The sequence below is a fragment of the Littorina saxatilis genome, linkage group LG1, assembly GCF_037325665.1.
Source record: "Littorina saxatilis isolate snail1 linkage group LG1, US_GU_Lsax_2.0, whole genome shotgun sequence".
NCBI classification, from domain to species: domain Eukaryota; kingdom Metazoa; phylum Mollusca; class Gastropoda; order Littorinimorpha; family Littorinidae; genus Littorina; species Littorina saxatilis.
This window is the reverse complement of record NC_090245.1, coordinates 80,031,130-80,057,169: the sequence shown is the minus strand read 5'-3', so window position 1 is coordinate 80,057,169 and position 26,040 is coordinate 80,031,130. Positions and strand designations below refer to the sequence as shown.

Below are 26,040 nucleotides of genomic sequence, written 5' to 3'. Positions count from 1 at the left end.
ACACAGACGGACAGAACGACCGACCGACCGACCGACCGGCAGACAGACAGACAGACACGCACGCGCACACTCATACATGCCATCTTCATCTTCTGTCTCTTAATCTTATAGCATCTGAACATGCAAACACCCTTTTAACATTATTTTAGTTTATGTTGCTTGACCACTAATTCAAACTGAGGAAAGCCCACACACCAAACCATCATTAGTCAGTATAATGATTACAATCAGTTGATTTGCACCCGTCGCGATATAACCTTGAATGGTTGAAAACGACGTTAAACACCAAATAAAGAAAGAAAGAAAGAAGTTGATTTGCACTTTTTTCTGTTTCTTCCTTTTTTGGCGTTGAGCTCTCTGCTCCCCAAGAAACGTGAGCGCACAAAACGCAAGGCGGTTTGCACGTGCTAAATTTGTAGAAACCATTCCAAGAGTCTCTCGGTCAAAAACCCCTTGTGTGTGGAAAGCCGTGGATTTGTTCGTGCAGGGGCTGCTGCTTTAGGAGGTGAAGGGGTTGGTTGGGTGATGCATTTTGATTTGAAGAGTGAGGTCGTGGGTTCCAACCCAGAGTCCTTTGGTGGTTGTCTGTCAGTGAGAGCCAGCATGGATGCACGCAAGCGAGCACTCGTACACATACGCATACTCGCACACACGGACAGACGGACGCATACACACAGGCAAGCATGCTGTCAGAGACTCTATTTTTTTCTCCTTTGCAAATCCCTCCACACCTTCCCCGCCCTCCTTCTTCTATCGATTGCACTGCATCCTGCCTGGTTTTCTTTGGTTTGATTTTGCTCTTGATGTCTAACACCTTCACGACTGTGTTTCTGTCCCCACATGCGTTGCTCTGTCTGTCTGTCTGTCTGTCTTTTCTCTGTCTGTCTACATGTCTCCCCATCTCTCTCTCTCTCTCTCTCTCTCTCTCTCCCTCTCTCTTATTTTGTTTGTTTGCCTGTCTCCCCCCTCTGTCTGTCTGTTTGTCTGTTTGCCTGCCTGTCTGTCTGTCTGTCTGTCTGTCTGTCTACATGTCTCCCCATCTCTCTCTCTCTCTCTCTCTCTCTCTCTCTCTCTCTCTCTTGCTCTCTCTCTCTCTCTCTCTCTCTCTCTCTCTCTCTCTCTCTCTCTCCCTCTCTTCCTCTATCTATCTCTCTTTAAAAAAAAATTCTGTTTGTTTGTCTGCTTCCCCCCCTCTTTCTGTCTGTCTGTCTGTCTGTCTGTCTGTCTGCCCTCCCCTCTCTCGGTGTAATTTATGTAACTATTTCCGAGCTGTTCCAGTCTACACACAGACAGTCACACAAGTGCATTGCTTCCCTTCGATGATGCACAAGGCACTTTGATCGCAAAACGTTTTGTCTCTCCGCTTGTCCAGAAAACAAAGAGAAAACTCCAAGCGCCTTCATTAAAACCACAATTGACGTCTGTTTCTCGGGGAAGTTTAGCAGTTATTTGTGGGAAGATTAGTTGAAAATGGGCGAACCGAATGTTACCATGACATGTCTTCCATTGATCCGATTGCCTGAATGTCGAAATGAAAAATCAGCGAGAGACAATTTCCGCAGAAAATGTTTGCAAAGCAAGGATGTTGCGCTAACGTAATCATTTGTCAAGCGGATGACTGTACATGTTCGCTGTTGGGAATAGGCGGGTGAATGTGGATTGGTTTTTGGGTTTGTTTAGCGTGAAGCAGTGTCTGCCCTCTTCCCTCTTCAATACTACGCTACCGTTTTTGTCGGGAAATCGTTAAAAATATGCTGATTTTGTTGTTGTTTTTCGTTTGTTTGCAGTGATATAACTTTTTAAATATCGTGTGAGTTCTAATTTTTAATTTTTGTTTGGCATCTGCATTTATGAGACCTTCGACCCTAGCCTGTGTATATAACTAGTGCATTAACTAAACCTTGCACAGAAATATCTAGACATTCGATATCATAATCGTAAGATTTTTAGATTTTTGTTTTTGCATCATCACCATCTTTGAGACTTTCTCGTGCAGAAAACTAGAGAATTGATCATTAACTGCCAACGAGATATGTATACGGGAAGTAGTCAGTTTCGTCAGATTAAAAAACAAACAAACATGTTTATCCTGCGCAAACACCAAGCTGACCAGGGCTGTCAGGTCAGACCCTCGTATCAGAAATAAAAATATATCTGATCCCTTAAGCCAACAAAAACAACATGCATTGCGCGAAACGGCAATAGCATAGGAGGTCGTGACATAGAACAATATCGGCCGCTCTGTGGTGAAAAACTCCTTGGTTTTTCGATTTTACGGTGTAATCAGCTCAAGGGAGTCGCCGATGACGCATTCTATGCCCAATTTTGCGGGTATTTGGGCTCCTGGGTTATAAAAAGAGAGGCATCAATCTTTGAGGTCACTAAGCTACCTGTGAATCGATTCAGGATGGGGAAACTGAATGAATAAATAAGTGAATGAATGCATGTATGAGTGAGTAGAAAAGTATGGGTAGAAAAGTATATTTTCCTCTCCGATATAATTATGATTCAAGAATTTTTTTCGTGTATGAAATTAATTGCATGAAGATATATGATTGATTTGATAATGGAGTGCGTGGGTGCATCGAAGAATGTCACAAATGAGGTACTCGTTGAAGGAATACACAAGGCCTAAAAAAAAATAGGTGTGGTTACGGTAACCCGACCTACCCTATTTTTAGGGGCCGACCCTATAACTTTTTATTACATTTGTCAAAAAAACAACAACAAAAACACAAGAAAACGAGTGCAGAAAACGCAATGAAAGCGAAAGCGCCCGAGTCGCACACATATTTCCCTGTCAAGTAGGTTTAATTTGTACACATTAGAAAAAAAAATTTAAAAAAATAAAAAGTGATTGCCTACCTTCCTATCCTATTTTTTTTGGCTATGTTACCGTAACCACACCTATTATTTTTTTTGGCCCAATACTGATTGAAAATGTGGTAGGGAACGAAGGGATGAATTATGCACTCATTCGCTCACTCAGTCATAAACATAAACACGCACGCACGCACATAAAAACACACAGAGATACAGATACAGATAAACACCTATCCCAAACACCCCCTCACCCCCAACACACACACACCCAAATCCACAAACACACACAGACACACACACAGACACAGACACGTACACGGACACACATACGGAACACACACGTACACACACACACGTACACAAACACTCGCACACAAGTACACACACACACACACACACACACACACACACACACACCGAAAAGCAAACCTGTTGGTTCCTTCAGCTGAACCTCCTCGCAGCTCGATGGTGTCAGAAATAAATATCGACCCATTGCGTGACTCTACGCTCTTTAGACTTTACTCTTTTTTGTGGATTTAGAGATACTGGATTTTTCACTTTCCTCCATGAAATCTGAGATGTCCTAATAACTGTTTCTCAGGATTGTTTTGATTTGTTTTCGGCCGTTGTTGTTGTTGGCGAACCCGGATGTTTTCAGTTTTACCTGCTCTCATTGCTTGTTTTTGATGTTTAATTTCAAGTCGATGGTTACCGTTTGTCGTTTTGGTGTTGTTGTCGGTGGGTTTTATTTCTTACGTGATGTTGTTGTTGTTGACATACATAAGTATAGGGTCATTGCTGTTGATGTGGGCAAAGTTATGGTCTCTATTGTGTGTTTAAAAAAAGAGAAAGAAAACAAGGAAAGGTGTGTGACTGTCATATCACAAAGAACATATTTTACGTACACATTTTTACTTTGTGTATGGCACACTCACATTTACGATGAGAATTCTTCTTCATGATCCTTTATCGCCTTCCCCTTTTCTTTCATCTAACAAAGTTTTGGTTGTTTGTTTTGGGTGTTTTTCTTTTTGGTTTAACTTCCTGACCTTTGTGTATTTCCTCAAGTATTGTGAATATAACCGATTGTTTTCGTTTGTTGTCGCTCTCTCTCTCTTTCTCTCTCTCCCCCTCTCTCTCTCCCTCTCTCTCACACACAAACACACACTTTCTCTCTCTCCCTCTCTTTCTCTGTCTCTCTGAACACACTGTATCTCACAATATTTTTGCAGGTCTCCTTTTTTACATTTAGTCAAGTTTTGACTAAATGTTTTAACATAGAGGGGGAATCGAAACGAGGGTCGTGGTGTATGTGTGTGTGTGTGTGTGTGTGTGTGTGTGCGTGCGTGTAGAGCGATTCAGACCAAACTACTGGACCGATCTTTATGAAATTTGACATGAGAGTTCCTGGGTATGATATCCCCATACGTTTTTTTCATTTTTTTGATAAATGTCTTTGATGACGTCATATCCGGCTTTTCGTGAAAGTTGAGGCGGCACTGTCACGCTCTCATTTTTCAACCAAATTGGTTGACATTTTGGTCAAGTAATCTTCGACGAAGGCCGGACTTCGGTATTGCATTTCAGCTTGGTGGCTTAAAAATTAATTAATGACTTTGGTCATTAAAAATCTGAAAATTGTAAAAAAAATATTTTTTTATAAAACGATCCAAATTTACGTTTATCTTATTCTCCATCATCTTCTGATTCCAAAAACATATAAATATGTTATATTTGAATTAAAAACAAGCTCTGAAAATTAAATCTCCAAATCAATTTAAAAACACTTTCATCTTATTCCTTGTCGATTCTTGATTCCAAAAACATATAGATATGATATGTTTGGATTAAAAACACGCTCAGAAAGTTAAAACGAAGAGAGGTACAGAAAAGCGTGCTATCCTTCTCAGCGCAAGTACTACCCCGCTCTTCTTGTCAATTTCACTGCCTTTGCCACAAGCGGTGGACTGACGACGCTACGAGTATACGGTCTTGCTTAAAAATTGCAGTGCGTTCAGTTTCATTCTGTGAGTTCGACAGCTACTTGACTAAATGTTGTATTTTCGCCTTACGCGACTTGTCTTTTATTTGTATCCAACTCTGTCTGTCTGTATCTTTCTCTCTGTCTGTCTGTCTGTCTGTCTGTCTATTCTGTCTCTGTCTGTCTGTCTGTCTGTCTGTCTGTCTCTCTGACAATACTTGTCAGCTATTTCCTATTTTAAGCCACGGGGTTCACCTTCATGTCCAACCCCCTACTTTATCGTTATCTTTTTATCGCATACCCCCCCCCCCCCCCCCTTCCTTCCCCCCACCACACAATCCTCACTCTCCATCCAACTCCCTGCAACTCCAGTCTTTGTGCCAGTCAAAGACGAAGGGTGTGAGAGGAGGCATGGCGCGCCATCATGTCGTCTGCGTCTTCTCGACATTACCTCTCCTGGTCAATACTTGCCAGTTGCGTTACCTCCCCTCTCTCCTCTTGGCTTACTTCCCTTTGCGTCTTGTTAGGTTTGGCTTGTTGTTGCAGTTTGCGTTGTAATGTGATTTGAATAGCGTGATTGTTCCAGTTCGATTAAAATAACCTCGTGAAGCAAATTATCACCTTCTCCGTCTCCGTGTCCCAGGCCGTGATTTGTATTTCTTGCGGTTCGTTTGTGTTTGAAGTTTTGTGTTTGTGTCTTGTTGAAGTTTGTGTTTGTTTTCTGTCCAAACGTTTTCTCGCTTTGCCACCAGCTGTGCATACAAAGCATTCTTTCATAAATTCCCTCTGTCATTTTAGAAAGTTCTTTCTTCTCCCTCCACCCCATCCCCTCCCCCTCCTCCTCCTCCTCCTCCTCCTCCTCCTCCTCCTCTTCCTTCTTCTTCTTCTTCTACTTCTTCCTCCAGCACACGGGTCTTACTTTGCACAAGTACAATGCATTATAAAACACAGAAGAGGGAAATGGAAAGTCTGTATATGTCCTGTCTCTGTCTGTATCTATCGACTTCATTTGTCTCTCCCTTTTTTTTTATTATAGATATATGACTGTCTGCTTGTCTGTCTGTCTGTCTGTCTGTCTGTCTGTATAAGCTACTACAAAACGACAGAAAACACCTCTATGGATATGGAATATCTTTTGATCTGGTCTGGTTTTGCAGCCAACTTGAACAAGCGCTTCTGTCTTTCTCTGCAATTTTAGTTTTGAGAACTTCTTTTATTTCTACGCAAGAGGCTGCTCTTTCCATAATATTTTGTCTTGCATTATAGGCAGTCCTCCCCCTTCACCCCCCCCCCCCCCAATGTTTTTTCCCGTTGTCACTGGTCGAAACTATATTTCGTCTTTTTCGCATTCCTCGCACTGACATTTCTTCTGAAGTAACCAAGGTGTACGAAAGTTATGCTGAGCTTACGTCGGAAGTTTTGTTGTTTTAAACTTTTAATTGTACACCTGAAGGCTTGACTCGTCATGCGGATATTTTTTTTTAAACTAAAGCCGACATAAACACAGACATGGTTTATGATAGAGAGAGAATTTTTCGCAAAAGGCGTTATCTGAACAGCAGCAAAGTTATGCCATTCCCTCTTCAGTTCGACCAGTCGATCTATTCAGCTTTATGCTAATCAAGCGGAAATGACGTATGCACAGGGCCACCGAGTTGTGAAAGTTGGCCCTTTTCTGTCACCGTTGTGATTCCAGATGACCATAATTTCCGCTCATCCTTTGTGAAAACACTTCCCCAAAACATCTGTGCAGTTATCATTATTCCGCCATTTTTGGAATGGGAAAGGCTCTTTCCCTGCGCTGTAGTTTTCCGTCCTTTTTCATATATCCAAAATGTATATTTTTATGGGCAGCTGTTTGGGTCCGTGTGGGTGGTTTTTCACGAGCACAATTCCAGGATGCTTTTTCTCCCGTAGATCCATATGTTTTAAGGAGTTAGCTTTGCATCTTCCTTCCTGTTCTCATATTCAAAAAAAGTATATTTTTACGAGCAGCTGTCATGGGCTGTGTAGGTGGCTTTCCAATTCGCATGATTCTAGAAAACGTTCGTGCCCAAAATGGATTCCTATGAGTTATAGAGATTACGGCTTGTATGATCGATGTGGTGAGAAACAGTTCAGACAGGCATGAATCTGACTGAATGACATCGCGGCCTCAGAGACGACGGATTAGAGATGATTGTGGAAGAACAAAATGTATTTTACTGTCAAATCCCTTGTCGGCCTCTCCGGGTCATTTCAGGTCAGCACAGAAAAAGGGAGGCTGAAGCTGCACTCAATGTGGCAATGTGTCCACAGATTTGTTGTGATAACTAACGGTTCAGCCACAATGACCGTGAGTCGCTCCGTTTTCTTACTTGCGCTGACTCGTGAGATGTATACGCAGAAAGGAAGAGATTGTTATTCTCAGAAAAATCTGGCTGCCTGGCTGTCCGTTTGTCCGTCCGTCCGTCCGTCCGTCCGTCTCTCTCTCTCTCTCTCTCTCTCTCTCTCTCTCTCTCTCTCTCTCTCTCTCTCTCTCTCTCTCTCTCTCTCTCTCTCTGAGGCAGGAGAAGAACCAAGCAGTGATAGATTTAAAAACAACAAACACCCAAAAACCAAATAAAACAAACTTTCTCCGGCTTAACTAACAAACAAAAAAATATACAAAACTAAATAAGGCCAAACTTACCTACAAGAGTGCCCTTTAAAGGCATACTAACGCACTCCCGTGTTTACAAAGTGTAGTTTGCCCACAATCGATGTCAAACGCACCATAAGACCATATAATGACGATACGTCACCATGCGCGGACCATAATACATGCATTACAGCTTGTTCTAGCCTCTGAAAAAGTGAGGATGTCAACAAAGCCGCGGTGTTCTCTCCCTTGCATCAACGTTACATGTGTTGCCAAATCTATAAATAGGACGATCCAGATCAAAATGAAAATTCAAATATCTGAACATTTAAGGGGTCCTAGACCACAATATTTCGCAGGGAACTTAATTTAGTCTGTCTCCAGCTGTTGGTAAAGCAATTAGCGTGTATAGTCATCGAGTACATATGGCTTTAAGCATCTATGGCCATCATGCTTGAAGATGAATAACATGCTTCAAATCCCAAGCTGACAGCAACGGACTCGCGAACATTTGCATGCAGACAGCAAATATATTTGTGCAGCCAATTCATAGCGCACAATCTCCTAGGAAATCGGCACTAGCTTCAAGGGAGGAATTCCTTATGTAAACATTCTGATTTGTACGTTAAGGAGTCACGTCTCCATGCATGAACACTGTTTGTTTCAAATGTTCACACTGTCAGTTTCGTATTGTCTGTCATAGACAGTTTACCAGATGGTCAATCTAAAAAAACCATCTTTTGATTGATTTCAGGTCCGATGATCTGTGTTCATGTTTATGTTCGCATTTGACGTTTTGTTTGTCTGTGTCCATACTTACCTGGGAGCTTCTTCGACAGATAAATATGACTCTCATTATTATTCTGCGCAGTAGCATCACCGTCTTCGGTCGGTCCCTTGTTCGACTGCAAGCAATCCAGACTTGTAAAGATAGAGAACTCTCCGCATGGTGCCACGACTTGCAGAACACTTTCATGTTTCTTGACATGATCTTGGCTGTGTCCTTGTACTAGTTGCTTTCAATCCCAATTTAGAGAGAGAGAGAGAGAGAGAGAGAGAGAGAGAGAGAGAGAGAGAGAGAGAGAGAGAGAGAGAGAGAGAGGATAGTAGTCATGTGCTCGCTCACCACTTTGAGGTCCTGCCCTCAGGACGTCGCCTCCGCACTCCCAGATTCCGCACGCTCAGAACTAAGAACAGTTTTATTCCAAAGTCAATTGGCTTTTTAAATACCTAAGTTAATTAAAACTAGTATGTGTACCGGTGAACATATGCACTGATTTCTGTGATGAATGAGTGTGATAACCCTCGAATGACTAGTCCTGTGATAAATATTGTTCAATGACATATCTAGTCCTGTGATAATGATAGTTTTTAGCGTTAAACTTTTAACCTATTTGGAATCATGTTACTATTCCTGTTAGTGTACATATGCGTGCGTGAGTGTAGTATGCTTCGTATGGTATTTTTATTTGTTGTCTTATTATTTGTTTTGTCTTTTAATGTGCACCACACTGAAATTTCTCTGTATGAGATAATAAAGTATTCGTATTCGTATTCGTATTCGAGAGAGTGAGAGAGAGAGAGTGAGAGAGAGAGAGAGAGAGAGAGAGAGAGAGAGAGAGAGAGAGAGAGAGAGAGAGAGAGAGAGAGAGTGAGTGAGAGACTCAGACTCAGCATCAGACTCAGACTCAGAACTTTATTACAAAAGGATAAAGGTTTTAGGCAAAGCCTATTCTTCCAACCTGTCCTTTATACAACACATAAAGACAGACGCACATAAAAAAATATAAATTCAATCATATAAAATACAGAAATACATTGTATGGAATGCAACACAATGTGCATTTAAGGAATTACATAAGGAGAACTCAAAAATTACAAAATTACATTGACATAGTTATACCTTTCATTTGGGAATAAAGTTGCTCCGATCAGCTACACATCCGTTAACAATAGTACGTTACAAAATGTTTAACAAAATAACAATCGAACAAGACATTTCATTCACAAATGATGTGTGAACGTGACTGTCTCTTAAACGTTTTCACTGAAGTTGCATTTCTTATCTGTTGGGGGAAGGAGTTCCAGAGAAACGCCCCCGAGAAGGCTAAGCTCGATTTGTAGAGGTCTATGCGAGGTATAGGAGGGATGATTTTTTTGGGACCCATATCTTTTTGTGGCATGTTTGAAATGTGATTGCAAATATTTAGGACAGTCGTCATTTAGAATTTTATACATGAACACAGCCTTGTTTAACGTCAACTGATCTTTCAAGGGGAGGAAATTCAGGAGCTTTAGTTTATCATCCGTGGACCTATTCAAATCATGCAGAATAAGTTTTGCAGCTCGGCGATGCAGGGAATTGAGTTTTTTTTAAATGAATATCACAGCAGTTATCCCAAAGTGTCGATGCGAAGTTTATATGAGGCATTATGTGGGCGTAATAGAACATTTTGAGTGCTGCAGAATCTGCGTAATGCCTTAATTTTGATAACAGGTACAAATGTTGTAATACTAGTTTGCAAATATTACTCAAATGAGTTTGCCATTTCAACTCTTGATCAATAGTAACACCCAATAATCTATGTTCCCTAACTTGCTGCACTTGAGTTGAACCAACTGACAGTTGTAGTTGTAAAGGACATAATTGGTGTTTTTGTCTCGTGGTTATCACCATACTCTTTGTTTTAATTGGATGAATGATCATTGCATTAGAAACGCACCACTCAGTGATTTCATCCACACTTGTTTGAAGAGAAGAGTTGACGGATTCCAAAGATTTTTGACTGGTGTGAACAGAAGAGTCATCCGCGAAGAACTCACATCTAACTTTTTCATCGGACACATGAAGGGGTAAATCATTTATTTGAATACAGAACAAGATAGGTCCTAATACAGATCTAGACCCTTGAGGGAAAGAGAGAGAGAGAGAGAGAGAGAGAGAGAGAGAGAGAGAGAGAGACACAGAGAGAGAGAGACAGAGACAGAGAGACAGAGAGAGACAGAGAGAGAGACAGAGAGAGAGAGAGAGAGAGAGAGAGACAGACAGAGAGAGAGAGACTTAGACTTAGACTTAGAACATTTTATTCACATAAAGGGTAGACATTTTAGGCCATAGGCTTAATCTTACAATGTGCCCTTTACATTCACACAAACACATATTCACGCGTGCGCCCGACTAGAATCATAGAAACATCAAGCATACAGTAATAATAAATGAGAAAAGTAGTAGAAAATACATGAATGGAACATCAATAAAGCAATTACAGAATGGAACATTAATTACGCAATCACATTTGCGCACTCACACGCAGACGCACAAGGAGGAACACATATAATACTAATAATAATATACACACAACTAAGTGCCATTCAACCAGCACACAGTGAGCCTACCAAGACAGGTAGATTTAGCATTATGTAGGCATGCAGCAGTCAATATTTCAGAGTAATAAAATAATTATAATTAACAAAGCTAGCTACAATACCGGCAGCGTAACTTATGAAGACCTCAGTAGGTGTTTCCTGAGGGAGGTTTTGAATGCGTTCAATGAACGGCACGTTTGTACATTCGAAGGAAGAGAGTTCCACAGTGAAGGTCCCACAAAAGCAAAGCTAGTTTTGTATAGATCTATGCGAGTCCTTGGTAATATATATATAGATTTGTTTGACACATAGCGCTCGGAAGCTTTAGTCAAGAATGCATTTAGGTATGGTGGGGCCAGCTCATTGAGCGCCTTGTACATTAGAATTAAGATGTTGTAATCAAACTGCTGTTGAAGTGAAAGAATATTGGCTACCTTCAACTTTTCTGACGTGGACAGATAAGGATTGGTTACAATAAGCTTAGCACCTCTTCTGTGCAAGGAGTTTAGTTTTTTCATTATATTTTCACTGGCACCGCACCATACAGTGGAGGCATAATTAATATATGATAGACAGTGTGCCACGTAAAACATTTTCAGTCCCTCCTTGTCTACAAAGGGTTTTAGTTTAGATAGGAGATGGAGATTGCTTGACAGCTTTTTACAGATATTCTTAACGTGTATGTTCCACCTAAGCTCCTGGTCAACTTCAATTCCTAGTACTCTGTGTGATGAAACCTGTTCTATAGGATCTGAGTGCAGTTTTAAGTTGAGGAGAAGGGGCGCTCTCTGATGTTTCTGTCTAGATGTGACTACCATACTGCTGGATTTTTTGGGATGCAGGGTCATTTTGTTGTTACTACACCACTGTTCAACGTCGTTGATTCCCTGCTGAAGGTCAGCCTCCACTTGAACTATTTTTTTGGACGATGAGTGAAGAGAGCTATCATCAGCAAAAAGCTCACAAGATACATGTTTATTCGTAATATGCAAAGGTAGGTCGTTTATGAAGATACTAAATAAAAGTGGGCCAAGAATGGACCCCTGAGGAACTCCGCAATTTAGAACACCATCTTGTGAATATTGACCATTTAGATATACCCGCTGGGATCTGTTCGTGATGAACGATGCAAGCAACTTAACTGTATCACTGTTGTTTATATAAAACTTTAGTTTAGTTATGAGAAAGAGAGAGAGAGAGAGAGAGAGAGAGAGAGAGAGAGAGAGAGAGAGAGAGAGAGAGAGAGAGAGAGAGAGAGAGAGAGAGAGAGAGAGAGAGAGAGAGAGAGAGAGAGAGAGAGAGAGAGAGAGAGAGAGAGAGAGAGAGAGAGAGAGAGAGAGAGAGAGAGAGAGAGAGAGAGAGAGAGAGAGAGAGAGAGAGAGAGAGAGAGAGAGAGAGAGAGAGAGAGAGAGAGAGAGAGAGAGAGAGAGAGAGAGAGAGAGAGAGAGAGAGAGAGAGAGAGAGAGAGAGAGAGAGAGAGAGAGAGAGAGAGAGAGAGAGAGAGAGAGAGAGAGAGAGAGAGAGAGAGAGAGAGAGAGAGAGAGAGAGAGAGAGAGAGAGAGAGAGAGAGAGAGAGAGAGAGAGAGAGAGAGAGAGAGAGAGAGAGAGAGAGAGAGAGAGAGAGAGAGAGAGAGAGAGAGAGAGAGAGAGAGAGAGAGAGAGAGAGAGAGAGAGAGAGAGAGAGAGAGAGAGAGAGAGAGAGAGAGAGAGAGAGAGAGAGAGAGAGAGAGAGAGAGAGAGAGAGAGAGAGAGAGAGAGAGAGAGAGAGAGAGAGAGAGAGAGAGAGAGAGAGAGAGAGAGAGAGAGAGAGAGAGAGAGAGAGAGAGAGAGAGAGAGAGAGAGAGAGAGAGAGAGAGAGAGAGAGAGAGAGAGAGAGAGAGAGAGAGAGAGAGAGAGAGAGAGAGAGAGAGAGAGAGAGAGAGAGAGAGAGAGAGAGAGAGAGAGAGAGAGAGAGAGAGAGAGAGAGAGAGAGAGAGAGAGAGAGAGAGAGAGAGAGAGTGAGAGAGAGAGAGAGAGAGAGAGAGAGAGAGAGAGAGAGAGAGAGAGAGAGAGAGAGAGAGAGAGATCTGCATGCGTACGGCCTGCTGCTGCGTGGAAGGGATGTCACACACTTTTGCACAGCAAGGCATGAGGCCCAAATACAATTACATGGCTTAATCAGTCTGCGTGTATGTCCCTACTCTGTCTGTTTCTAACGGTCTTTCCTCGTCTCTCCCTTTGCATACATATTTGACTGTCTTAATGTCTGTCTGTCTGTCTGTCTGTTTGTCTGACTGTATGTCTATCCCACTGTATCTTATTTTCACTTACATTTATTCCTCTCTTCCCTTCCGCCATTTAGCATTCTGTTTCCAAAGCAGTTGTTATCTATCTATCTATCTATCTATCTATCTATCTATCTATCTATCTATCTATCTATCTATCTATCTATCTATCTATCTATCTATCTATCTATCTATCTATCTATCTATCTATCTATCTATCTATCTATCTATCTATCTATCTATCTATCTATCTATCTATCAGACAGTCTGACAGATAGACAGACAGAAAGAGAGAGAGAGAGAGAGAGAGAGAGAGAGAGAGAGAGAGAGAGAGAGAGAGAGAGACAGAGAGAGAGAGAGAGACAGAGAGAGACAGAGAGAGAGAGAGAGAGATCTGCATGCGTACGGCCACCTGCTGCGTGGAAGGGATGTCACACACTTTTGCACAGCAAGGCATGAGGCCCAAATACAATTACCTGGCTTAATCAGTCTGCGTGTATGTCCCTACTCTGTCTGTTTCTACCCGTCTTTCCTCGTCTCTCCCTTTGCATACATATTTGACTGTCTGTCTGTCTGTCTGTCTGTCTGTCTGTCTGTCTGTCTGTCTGTCTGTCTGTTTGTCTGACTGTATGTCTATCCCACTGTATCTTATTTTCACTTACATTTCTTCCTCTCTCCCCTTCCGCCATTTGGCATTCTGTTTCCAAAGCAGTTGTTATCTATCTATCTATCTATCTATCTATCTATCTATCTATCTATCTATCTATCTATCTATCTATCTATCTATCTATCTATCTATCTATCTATCTATCTATCTATATGTCTGTCTGTCTGTCTGTCTGTCTGTCTATGTATATGTATTTCTCTCTGTCTGTATGCCTGTCTGCCTGCCTACCTGCCTGCCTGCCTGGCTATCTATCTTTCGATCTATCTATCTATCTATTTATCTATCTATCTATCTATCTAACGTTGAACTCTGCTGGTGTTTTCTTGGCAGATGGCGCGAGAAGCTCGCCCGGTTCATGTCCACCAACGCGATGCAGTACACCATCATCTTCCTCGTCGTCGTCGACAGCGTCATCGTCATTCTCGAGCTTCTCATCGACATGGACATCATCGTCAGTAAGTAAAACACAAATAGTCGCGTAAAGCGGTATAAAAATATTAAGTCAATCTGTCGGCCTGAACAAAAAGAAGAAGTACGTAAATACTAAAAAACAGCCACCACCGAGACTGCATTTATTTCGGCTTTGCTGGCCTAATCCGAAGACTAACTTAGGTCCAGCTGGTCTCCGCGAAGCATGCGAACGAAGTGCCTAATTAACCTATTGATTTTAATTGTGAGTACATTTTCAGAGTAAACATGGCATATCTGTATATGTTCAGATTCAGGAAATAATAAACAATAAGATGTAAATATTTTTGGACCGATTACTAAAATTATAATTTAATTATAATTTTGAGATTTTTTATAACCAAACCCGTCAACTATTTGTAAGATTCCAAGCAGGAATGTAATCCCATAGTCCGGGCTTCGTCGAAGATCGGTTGACCAACATTTCAATCAATTTGACCAAAAAATGAGGGCTTGACAGCGCCGTCTCAACTTTCACTAAAAGCCGGACATGACGTCATCAAAAACATTAATCGAGAAAAATGGTCTGCAGATATCTTCACGAAGAATTTGTCTCTGAAGTGTAATGAAGATCGGTCCAGTAGTTTTCTCGGAATCGCTCTACACACACACACACGCGCGCGCGCGCGCGCGCCCACGCACGCACGCACGCACGCACGCACGGACGCACGGACGCACGCACGCACGCACACACACACACACACACACACACACACACACACACACACACACACACACACACACACACACACACACACACACACACACACACACACACACACACCATCTTCGTCTCAATTCCCAGGCTATGTTAAAACATTTAGTCAAAACTTGACTAAATAAAAATAAAAATCAATTGGCTACGAATTGGCGATGGGGATTAATCCGTGCACCTTTCTCACGTAGGAGGTCCGGCGTTCAATCTGCGGTTCGTTATCGGAGTGTCAGATGTCCAGTTCATGTGGCTAAAAATGGGTACCTGACCCTAGTAAGGATTATGAGGAGAATTAGAAGGTGATGAGGGAGAGGATATTGGTAAGTCGTATGCGTTGTCGACCCCCGTTCATTCACGAGAGAAAGAGCAGAGTTCCCCACACTTTGCGTCCGTGCGTCCTATACAACACTAGAAGCCGAAAACACGTACTACTGTTGAGATTCATGGAGAGGGCCTAAGGCCCCCTGACGCATTATAGAGCGGGTCCCGGTTGTGAAAGGATGAAGTGTCCGCTTGTTTGAAAGTCCGGCGGACTTCTATTCCTAGGAAAATGTGTCCCTGGACTTTGTGTCCTAGGAACATAAGTCCCTGGACTCTATTTCCTAGGAAAAGGTGTCCTATTTCCCAGGCTGGAAAGTCCGCACAGGAGCGTTGAGGTAGGACACATTTTCCGGACAAAGAGTCCGCTTTTAGGACTTATTTTCCGGACTGAGAGTCCGCTTTGTTCTCCGGAATTGTTGCAAGTTTTTGTATTGTGTATATGCTTATTACACACACACACACACACACACACACACACACACACACACACACACACACACGCACGGACGCACACACACACGCACGCACACACACACGAAGGCACGCACGCACACACACACACACACACACACACACACACACACGCGCGCGCGCGCGCGCACACACACACACATATGTATATCAAAGCGATATACATATACTGGTATTGTTTTCAGCACATTTATTCGTCGAAAATTTTCAATTGAGACGCTGTAACCGCCCGCACGAGTTTTTTTTCAGCTGATGTTTGCAAGTAATAGCCTTTCTGTCCCTTGGTGAAGATCGTGTAAAGACCAAGCCAGGGGTCAAACTCCTTGCCACCCTTGCGGTCACCTCTGACGTTGTTTTTTTTATCACCTTTTGGCCTATCTGGAGCATTTCCTGAAATCATGTTAGTAGAATTACACACACACACACACACACACACAAACATCATTTTAAGTGTAACTGACAAAGCTACAAAACGACCGAAACAAATCAGGCGCAGTTGCGCCATTTAAATGCATTACACGTCACGAAAAAAATAGAATACATACCGTGTAGTGGCAAGGGTAGGGTATTTCTGATTTAGAAGGTAGTTTTCCACCTCTGAGAATCGCACGTTCTGTCCCCGCACCATCTTTCTTGTGTGTGACAGCAATTTTGTCACTCCCTAAAATGTATACCATTGCTAACAATGCCAGGTGGTGACAATTGCACGAGTATTAGGCTGTACCCGTTTGGAAAATGATAGAACGTTCTTATTGCTGACATGCCTCCTTCTCTCTTAGATACCCCTGTATTTCGTGTTAAAAAAGGTTAGGACAGCACCTGGAAACCGCACGACTTTAAACAATTCTGCAACATTTCAACAAAAGCAACAAGGGGAAGGGGAAGGGGGGTGGGGGTATAAAGATTGACTGATTGTTCGACTGATTCTAGTATTGTGCTTACGAATAAATAGAATACACATTTGCACACACACAACTATGTCTGCAACCACAACAACTTTAAACCACACAAAAATAAAAAATAAAAATAAAAAGCGTTTCGATCGGGTAGACCCAGTCGTTTATTGCAAGATTTGTACATGGGAAGATAATAAACCTAAAGAAAGTCCGTAGGACTCTTTTTCCCAGCGGACAACTTTTCTTTTTACACCGGGACGCACAACATATCATCCGTAATCATGCGTACCATCAGCACTGTTTTCAGAAAATGTTCTGCTGGCTGTAGCTAGGGAGAGAGAGAGAGAGTAGTGGAAGGTAGGTGGGGTATACTCAAATTTATGTATAATCAATAAAAGAGAGAACGAAAGGGGGTGGGGTAGGGGGAGGTAGGGGGTGAAGGGAGGTGGGGGGTGGGGTGGCTACCTTCCTTAGCTCCTTACTTTTTTTTGTAGCAAACAACTTCAATCACACTGGCTGATTGAACCCCAACAACCTCATTCTTCAAGGATTTCTTTCACATGCAAATGACCCATCATTTTAAAAACACCTGAAAAAACCCAACTCACACACACACACACACACACGCACCCACACATCCACACGCACGCACGCACGCACACACACACACACACACATCCACACGCACGCACGCACGCACGCACGCACACACAAACACACACACGTTCTCTCTCTCAACTCACGCACCGACACCCCCCCTCTTCCGCCTTTTTTTTGCATCTACCCCTCCCTCCCTGCATTCTCTCTGTCTGGAACCCAGCATCTCGGCATCAAGCAAAGCCTCTTTCAGCGTGTATTCTGGACATAGCCCTTTTCGGCGCGACACGAGTCTCCATCAGATGGCTTGAAGGAGAATGAATCTAATTTGGACTGTACGTGTGACCTCTTTCGCCCCTGTCTCTCTCACCAACCTCGGACCAGTGGACAGCTGCCGTCGTGAATATTGTTCGCTAGCGATCGATGTCCGGTCGAAAAGGAGTAACTGTATTTGTTGACCACTTGACAGCCTATAGGTCCCGTCCTTCCCGAGTACCCGACCATGTTATGCACAGTGTAAACTGAAGTGTTCCACTTTTGAACACATTTTTTGTTACCAGTTGTGAACACTATGCGAAATACTATATGATTCTACTAAGCAAAGTAGCACACATGGTAAACACTTAATAGTTTTTACTATGTGTGCTACTTTTTTCCAGTAGAAACATATAGTTCGTCTCACAGTGTTCACACCTGGTTAAAAAAAAGATGCGTTCAAAAGTAGAACACTTCAGTTTACAGTGCATGCAGGCGTTCACATGGAATTAACAGGATCCTTTAATTTCACTTGGACACATACCTAAACTCTGATTTTAATCGGGCGAAGTTGACTTCGCGAAGTCTTCTTCACGAAGCTCGCTGCACGAAGCTTTGGCACTGACTTTTCCGTAAAAAGGCTTCGCGAAGGCTTCGTGAAGTCACCTTCGTGCTCAATTAAGGAAGGCCCTTTAATTACGTCTTCTTCTTCTTCTTCTTTGTTCATGGGCTTAGACTCCCACGTTCACTCATGTGTTTTTTTAGCAGGAGTGGAGTTTTACGTGTATGACCGTTTTTACCCCGCCATTCAGGCAGCCATACGCCGATTTCGGGGGATTTAATTACGTCAATAGCGTGGTTGATTCCTGTGGAGACTGGGAATTATCAATATATTTCTTTAAAGCCTCCAGCCACCAAAACTCCTCACACTGCACAGGAAAGCAGCCAGGTTGGTGGTTTGTTGGTATGTGTCTAAGTAGAGGGATGGCCTTGCCCCATGTAAAAGATCGGAGATGATGAGCCGATTTGTGTACACGGTGAAGGACTGTGCATTAAGGTAATGAAAGTGTAGTGTGTGTGTGTGTGTGTGTGTGTGTGTGTGTGCGTGCGTGCGTGTGTTAGCGCGTGTGTGTGTGTGTGTAAGAGTGTGTGTGTGTGTGTGTGTGTGTGTGTGTGTGCGTAAGAGAGAGTGTGTGGTGTGTGTGTGTGTGTGTAAGAGTGTGTGCGTGTGTGTGTGTGTGTGTGTGTAAGAGTGTTTGTGTGTGTGTGTGTGTGTGTGTGTGTGTGTGTGTGTGTGTATACAAGTTGTCTGATGCGATGTTTGAGACAATAATCAGCATCGGTTTTCATAAGATTATTTCAGCTCAAAAGGTGGGATACGCTTTTTCTACGTAGGAGGACATCATAATGGTCCCCTTGCACAATCCGTAAAGTTGTTGTCCTTCATTTTTACAGGGTACAAGAAAACCCCACCAACAACTCGTTTCTCGGTGACAGCACAGTGCATCATCATGGCGGACTCCCAAGTGTAGTTTTGGCAGAATAAATCCCTTCCGTCCCATTTCTCTAATGCCATTTTCCCTTATGTCAGTTGCTACTTTCTGTCTCGATCCATTCGGTACGATGCAGTCTGCAATGTGTTTTTTTTAAATTGTTTTTTTTTATCGATATGATCGTGTGACAGCAATATATCGACACACTCAACGACTGACGTTACTGTTGCTTCCTGATCTACGCCAGCATCTTCTTCCTGCGTAGATATAATTTAGATACATAGGCTACCGCCCGATGGAACCCGTTTTGTTGAACCTTCTCCTGACCGCAGGGATCCTATGACCGCAATTGTCCACCCGTTCCTGATGTACGTCAGTCGTTCTCTTCTCTGTAGATTATTTCGGTACGATGCTGTGAGTTTTTGTTTGTTTTTGTTTTTGTTGTTAGACTGTTTCCTGTCCTCTGTGATCCCGTGAAAGCCATATTAACAAATTCAACGATTGCCGATACGATCCGTCCCTGATTTACGTCAGTCGTTACGTTCTATTCAGATCTATTATGTAGGATACAATCTGTAAGTGATTGTTTCTTCTTCTCCTGACCGCCGTGATCCCGTAGCAGCAATATAGACACACGATTGCCGTTACCGTCGATTCCTGGTCTACGCCAGCTTCTTTACATTCTGCGTAGATGTAGATTCATACTGTACGATGGAACCGATTTTGTGGCACCTTCTCTCGACCACAGTGATCCTGTGACCGCAATTTAGACACGATGTACGATTGCCGTTGCCATCCGTTCCTGATGTACGTCAGTCGTGACTTTGTGTCTAGATTCATTCGGTACGATGCATTTTGTTTTGTTTTGTGGGTTTTGTTTTTACTTTCTCGTCACCACTGTATTCCTGTGACAGCGATATAGACACACTCAAGGAATTGCGTTACCGTTGATTCCTGGTCTGCGCCAGCCCCTAGTTTCTGCGTAGATATAGATCTATACCGTACGATGTAACCCTTGTTGTGGAATATTCTCTTGACCGCAGTGATCCTGTGACAGCAATGTAGACACGATGTACGATTGCCGTTGTCATCCGTTACTGATTTACGTGGCGGGGATGTAGCTCAGTCGGTAGCCCACTGGATTTGTATGGTGAGACACTTCTTCCAATACTTGATTTTTAATATAAATGGAATGCTCGATAATAGATTTTGTCGTTTCTGTCTTGTGGTTATGAGCATACATTTTGTTTTTGTATGGTTAAGAGACATATGGTTTAAATCTGACCAATTCAGGAGTGCATAAATGCTTTCTTGGAGAGTTTTTGATAAATAATTTATGGAATGGTGACTAGAATGAATTGTAGTGTCATCTGCAAACAACTCACAGTTATTACGTATGCAAAGTGGTAAATCATTGACATAAATGGAGATCAATAATGGGCCTAAATCAGATCCCTGTGGGACCCCATATTTAAAAGTACTTTCATTTGAATATGATGCTTTAGTAAATGTAATTTGTTTTCTATTTAAAAGAAAAGATTTAAGAATATTAATGGAGGTGCATTGCATGCCATATATTGACAATTTCCTGATGAGAAGAGAATGATCAATAACATCGAACGCCTTTGCAAAATCCACAAACAGTGCTGCAGAAAATTTGTTGGAATTTATGTTGGTTAGCCATTGATCAATTAGATTTATAAGAGCTGTATGACATGAGTGCTTTTTGCGAAAACCAGATTGTTTTGGATGGAATAAATTGTTTTTATCAAAATGTGCTAGGGCATGTTATATATATATATATATATGTTTTTCCAAGGTTTTAAAAGTGGTGACAGGATTGAAATAGGCCTGTAATTAGAGGGATCAGAAGGATCACCTGATTTAAAAAGAGGGATTACCTTAGCTTGCTTAAATGCTGTTGGAAAATAAGAGGTGGTAATGCATAAGTCCGTCGCGATATAACCTTCGTGGTTGAAAACGACGTTAAACACTAAATAAAGAAAGAATGCATAAGTTGTAAATGTATGTCAAGGTGTCTGTGATTACAGGAGCAGCTATTTTCAATATTTTACTGTCTATTCTATCTACAACCCGGGTTCCTGTTTGTTTGAGATGAACAAGTGCAAAGTAAACTTAAGACACAGTCATGTGTTGTAGCGGCATTTCTGCCTCTATTCTCTTGGATTTGCAATGATCTACTAAGGTATTTAAATCATTTTCTTGTGTTCTATCAATAGGAATAACTTTTTGCCCAACTGTAGAAAAATGTAAATTAAGCCGTTTATCAGCGGAAATATTTTTCATGGCAGTAGGGTGTGAATTAGAACGCTTATTTGTTAATAAATTAATGGCTTTCCAAATTGATTTTGAATCTTGTTTAGATGACACTAGTTCAGTGAAATAGATTTTCTTTTTAGTTCTTTTTAGGGAACTTACATTATTTCTTTGCCGTTTATATCCTTCAAAATCACCCTTTGCTTTCAAATAATCCCTGTGGTTTGCAGCATTTTGTGTTTCTTGATCAAGCCACTTTGGTTTCTCAATATGTCTAACTCTGTGCGTAATTAATGGTGCATGTTTATCATAAATAGAAATAAAAATATTATACCAATGCTCGAAAGCTTTATCAGGATTCTGAAAGACTTCAGAAAGGGGACTGTGAATTGAATCAGAGAGAAAAGCATTTTTATTAAAACGTGAGAAACGACGATAAGTTACAGTTTTATGTCCAGCTTTAGGGATTTTAATACCTTTCCTTGACCAGGTAAGACACACTGGATAATGATCACTGCAGGATAAAAGAGGAACGCATGTTTCAATAATATTTTGTTTTTCTAAATCGTAAATATGATCAATAAGAGTTTTAGAAACACCCATGACCCTAGTGGGTAGCTGAACCATTTGTTGCAAATCAAAGCTATTAATTTTATCATTCCAATTTTTATGTGGCTTCAGTAAATCAATATTAAAATCTCCTAAGAGCAAGATTTCTTTTGAATCCAGTGTTGCAGAGTCCATCATAATAGTAAAGTTATCTGCCCAATTTACTCTTTCAGAAGGGTTTCTATAAATAAATCCAAACACTAAGGGCGGAGATCTTTTTAATTTAACTTCAATCCATATTGATTCAACTCCATGAACCTCAAGATGAGGTAGTCGTTTATATGTAACTGATCCCCCCCGCGGGTTAGGGGAAAGAATTTACCCGATGCTCCCCAGCATGTCGTAAGAGGCGACTAACGGATTCTGTTTCTCCTTTTACCCTTGTTAAGTGTTTCTTGTATAGAATATAGTCAATTTTTGTAAAGATTTTTAGTCAAGCAGTATGTAAGAAATGTTAAGTCCTTTGTACTGGAAACTTGCATTCTCCCAGTAAGGTCATATATTGTACTACGTTGCAAGCCCCTGGAGCAATTTTTTGATTAGTGCTTTTGTGAACAAGAAACAATTGACAAGTGGCTCTATCCCATCCCCCCCCCCCCCCCTTTCCCCGTCGCGATATAACCTTCGTGGTTGAAAACGACGTTAAACACCAAATAAAGAAAGAAAGAAAGAATATGTAACTGATTCACTTATGTAAACAGTAATGCCTGTTTCATTCGTCTTAACAGGATCATTACGAATAAGAGTATATCCTTGAACAATGATGTCAGAGTCTAACACATTATCTGATAGTCTGGATTCAGAAAAACCAAACATATGAACACTTTTTCCAGAATTAAAAAGTACATTTGAAACATGTCATTTTGTTATATAAATGATTAATATTCAGGTGTCCTATGCGAAGCCCTTCCTTATTCGGCCAAGATGTTTTAGTTGAAGTCATGGTAATGTTTATAATTCCACAGCTTTTTTCTTTTCCTTTTTTTTTTAAAATAATGACGAAAAGCAAGTAATGAAAAGTGACTACTTTTACACAGACTATGCAAGCCTGTTGAAAAGTTGCTTGCAATTTGAAAAAGAGAATACAGGTGTATAATGACAATAATTATAAATGTTATACTAATAATTCCGAATTCGTAATAATCAAACTGAATAATGTCAGCAACTCAATACGGTCAGACACTCTATTTCCAAATCTATATACCACCACATACACAAGGTGAAGATAAACACCTCTTAGTCAACACATCAATTCAGTCGAACTCATCAGTTCACTGACAATTGATGAAGAATTAAATAAATTGCCACTAAATTCAAAGAGAATTACAATGTCAGGAATCCGTTGATCCTTACATTCAGAAATAGCAGCAACACCGTCATATAATCATATTGATGCACTCACAAATGTAATCAACTCCTTTTGATTACATTGTTAACAATCATATGATAATCAGAGGAAGTGTACGTATTTTGTTCTCACAAAAAAGATAGCTCAGCCATGAGCATAGTCACAATTCGAAATTCATAATAATCAAACTGAATAATGTCAGCAACTCAATATTATCATACACTCAATGACCAATACTATACACCACCACGGACACAAGAGTGCAAATAAAGACCTCTTTTTCTACACATCAGTTCAGTTTCACTCATCATTTTTTTTTTCAAATGATGCAGAATTAGATAATTGGCCGTTCATTTCAAAGATAAATGCAATGTCAGCACTTCGTTGATCCATAAAATCAGAATTAACAGATCTAATTTAAGACTTCAGATCAGACAGCGTCAAATTGAATCACAGCACTATTGTTTACTTCAAACTAGAGTTTCAAACGCAATTTTCATTGATGCGTAGGCTGCATGATTGTTTACTTACGGACCTTTGAAGAAAGAGTATGGCAACCAGCGTGTAGAGTGAAGTTGTGGATTGTAATTCATAGGGGGAGGAAACCAAGGAGGTAAAGACTGCTTATTTGCCCACCAGGCATATTCTGGTGATGTTTCTCTGTGTATTGCCTGACCCACACCTTGGGAGCTACCGGTATGGTTTTGATGTCCAGCCACTGCAAATCCTGGTGGCTGGATATGAAGAGGCGGCGATGGGATTGGCAGAGCTGACGGCATGCTTCTGTTGGCGGACATAGGAGATGGAAGTAAGGTTACCCTGCCACCGGTTCGTACTGCTGGGCGATGGTTGGGTGAGGGCAGACGAGGCTGACCAGCGTATTTGATGTTACATGCAAGCCTCGCTATTCCTTTGGGACTTGGGTGAGAGAGAGAGAGAGAGAGAGAGAGAGAGAGAGAGAGAGAGAGAGAGAGAGAGAGAGAGAGAGAGAGAGAGAGAGAGAGAGAGAGAGAGAGAGAGAGAGAGAGAGGAGAGAGAGAGAAAGAGGAAAGGAGGCAGATGGAGGGAGCGATAGAGAGAAACAGAGATGGAACGAGAATGCGTATATGTGTGCGTCCGTATTTGTGTGTGTGTGTGTATGCGCGGGCGTGTGCGCGTGTGTGTGTGTTTGTGTGTGTGTATGCGCGGGTGTGTGTGTGTGTGTGTGTGTGTGTATGTGTGTGTGTGTGTGTCTAGCAGACAGACAGTCTGACAGATAGAGAGACAGACAGACACAGAGAGAGAGAGAGAGAGAGAGAGAGAGAGAGAGAGAGAGAGAGAGAGAGAGAGAGAGAGAGAGAGAGAGAGAGAGAGAGAGAGAGAGAGAGAGAGAGATATTGGAGGAGAGAGATAGAGAGAAATTACGATGGAAAACATTTTTTCAACCGTCCCATAACCGCGATGTGATTCTGTGACTATAATATACACGCGATGTATGTTTGCCGTTTCTATCCATTCCTGATGTACGTCAGTGGTTGCCTTCTGTGCGGGTCCACCAAAGCACTGGTTGAATCACTGCTTTTCCTCCATTGTAGAACTCTCTCCTTTGTGAGACCCGATGTTTTCAACATGGTTGGAGTTTTTGCAAAGGTTTTACTGTACATAAAAGCTACAAAAAGCTTTGCATATGTAGAGTTTGAGAGGAGCATGCCAGACATTGCCTAAGCAATCAAGCGCAATGTGGAAAATGTGCACTCGGGAATAGTAATGCTGATCGCATACCATGTCCGCTTGTCCGTTGCTGTAATCGGGCGAGTATCCACAGTGATGGATGTGTGGTTAAAGCTGAACGCTAAATCAATGTAACTGAGACTTCCCTTCCAGTTTTCGTGTTAGAATTGTGTGTGAAGTCTTCTTTTTTACATTTAGTCAAGTTTTGACTGAATGTTTTAACAGAGAGGGGGAATCGAGACGAGGGTCTTGGTGTATGTGTGTGTGTGTGTGTGTGTGTGTGTGTGTGTGTGTGTGTGTGTGTGTGTGTGTGTGTGTGTGTGTGTGTGTGTGTGTAGAGCGATTCAGACTAAACTACTGGACCGATCTTTATGAAATTTTACATGAGAGTTCCTGGGAATGATATCACCGGATATTTTTTCATTTTTTCGATAAATGTCTTTTATGACGTCATATCCGGCTTTTTGTAAAAGTTGAGGCGGCACTGTCACACCCTCATTTTTCAATCAAATTGATTGAAAGTTTGACCAAGCAATCTTCGACGAAGGCCGGACTTCAGTATTGCATTTCAGCTTGGTGGCTTAAACATTAATTAATGACTTTGGTCATTAAAAATCTGAAAATTGTAAAAAAAAATTTTTTTTATAAAACGATCCAAATTTACGTTCATCTTATTCTTCATCATTTCTTGATTCCAAAAACATATAAATATGTTATATATAGATTAAAAACAAGCTCTGAAAATTAAGAATATAAAAATTATGATCAAAATTAAATTTTTGAAATCAATTTAAAAACACTGTCATCTTATTCCTTGTCGGTTCCTGACTCCAAAAACATATACATATGATATGTTTGGATTAAAAACACGCTCAGAAAGTTAAAACGAAGAGAGGTACAGAAAAGCGTGCTATCCTTCTCAGCGCAACTACTACCCCGCTCTTCTTGTCAATTTCACTGCCTTTGCCACGAGCGGTGGACTGACGATGCTACGAGTATACGGTCTTGCTGAAAAATTGCAGTGCGTTCAGTTTCATTCTGTGAGTTCGACAGCTTGACTAAATGTTGTATTTTCGCCCTACGCGACTTGTTTGTGTGCTGTTTACTGTGTCTGTTCCTATGCGTGTCTGTTTCTGTTTTATCCTCGTTTTTTTCCATG

The 26,040-nt window shown here is 41.4% G+C and overlaps 1 protein-coding gene across 1 annotated transcript in view; it reads left to right on the top strand.

Moving 5' to 3' along the window:
• The window catches only part of LOC138980859 (uncharacterized), an 87,943-nt gene that overhangs the window by 47,207 nt on the left and 14,696 nt on the right, over positions 1 to 26,040 (top strand). Inside the window, exon 2 of the mRNA XM_070353739.1 lies at positions 14,052 to 14,176. Coding sequence (XP_070209840.1) covers positions 14,052 to 14,176 — 125 coding nt within the window. The remainder of the gene's footprint in view (positions 1 to 14,051; positions 14,177 to 26,040) is intronic.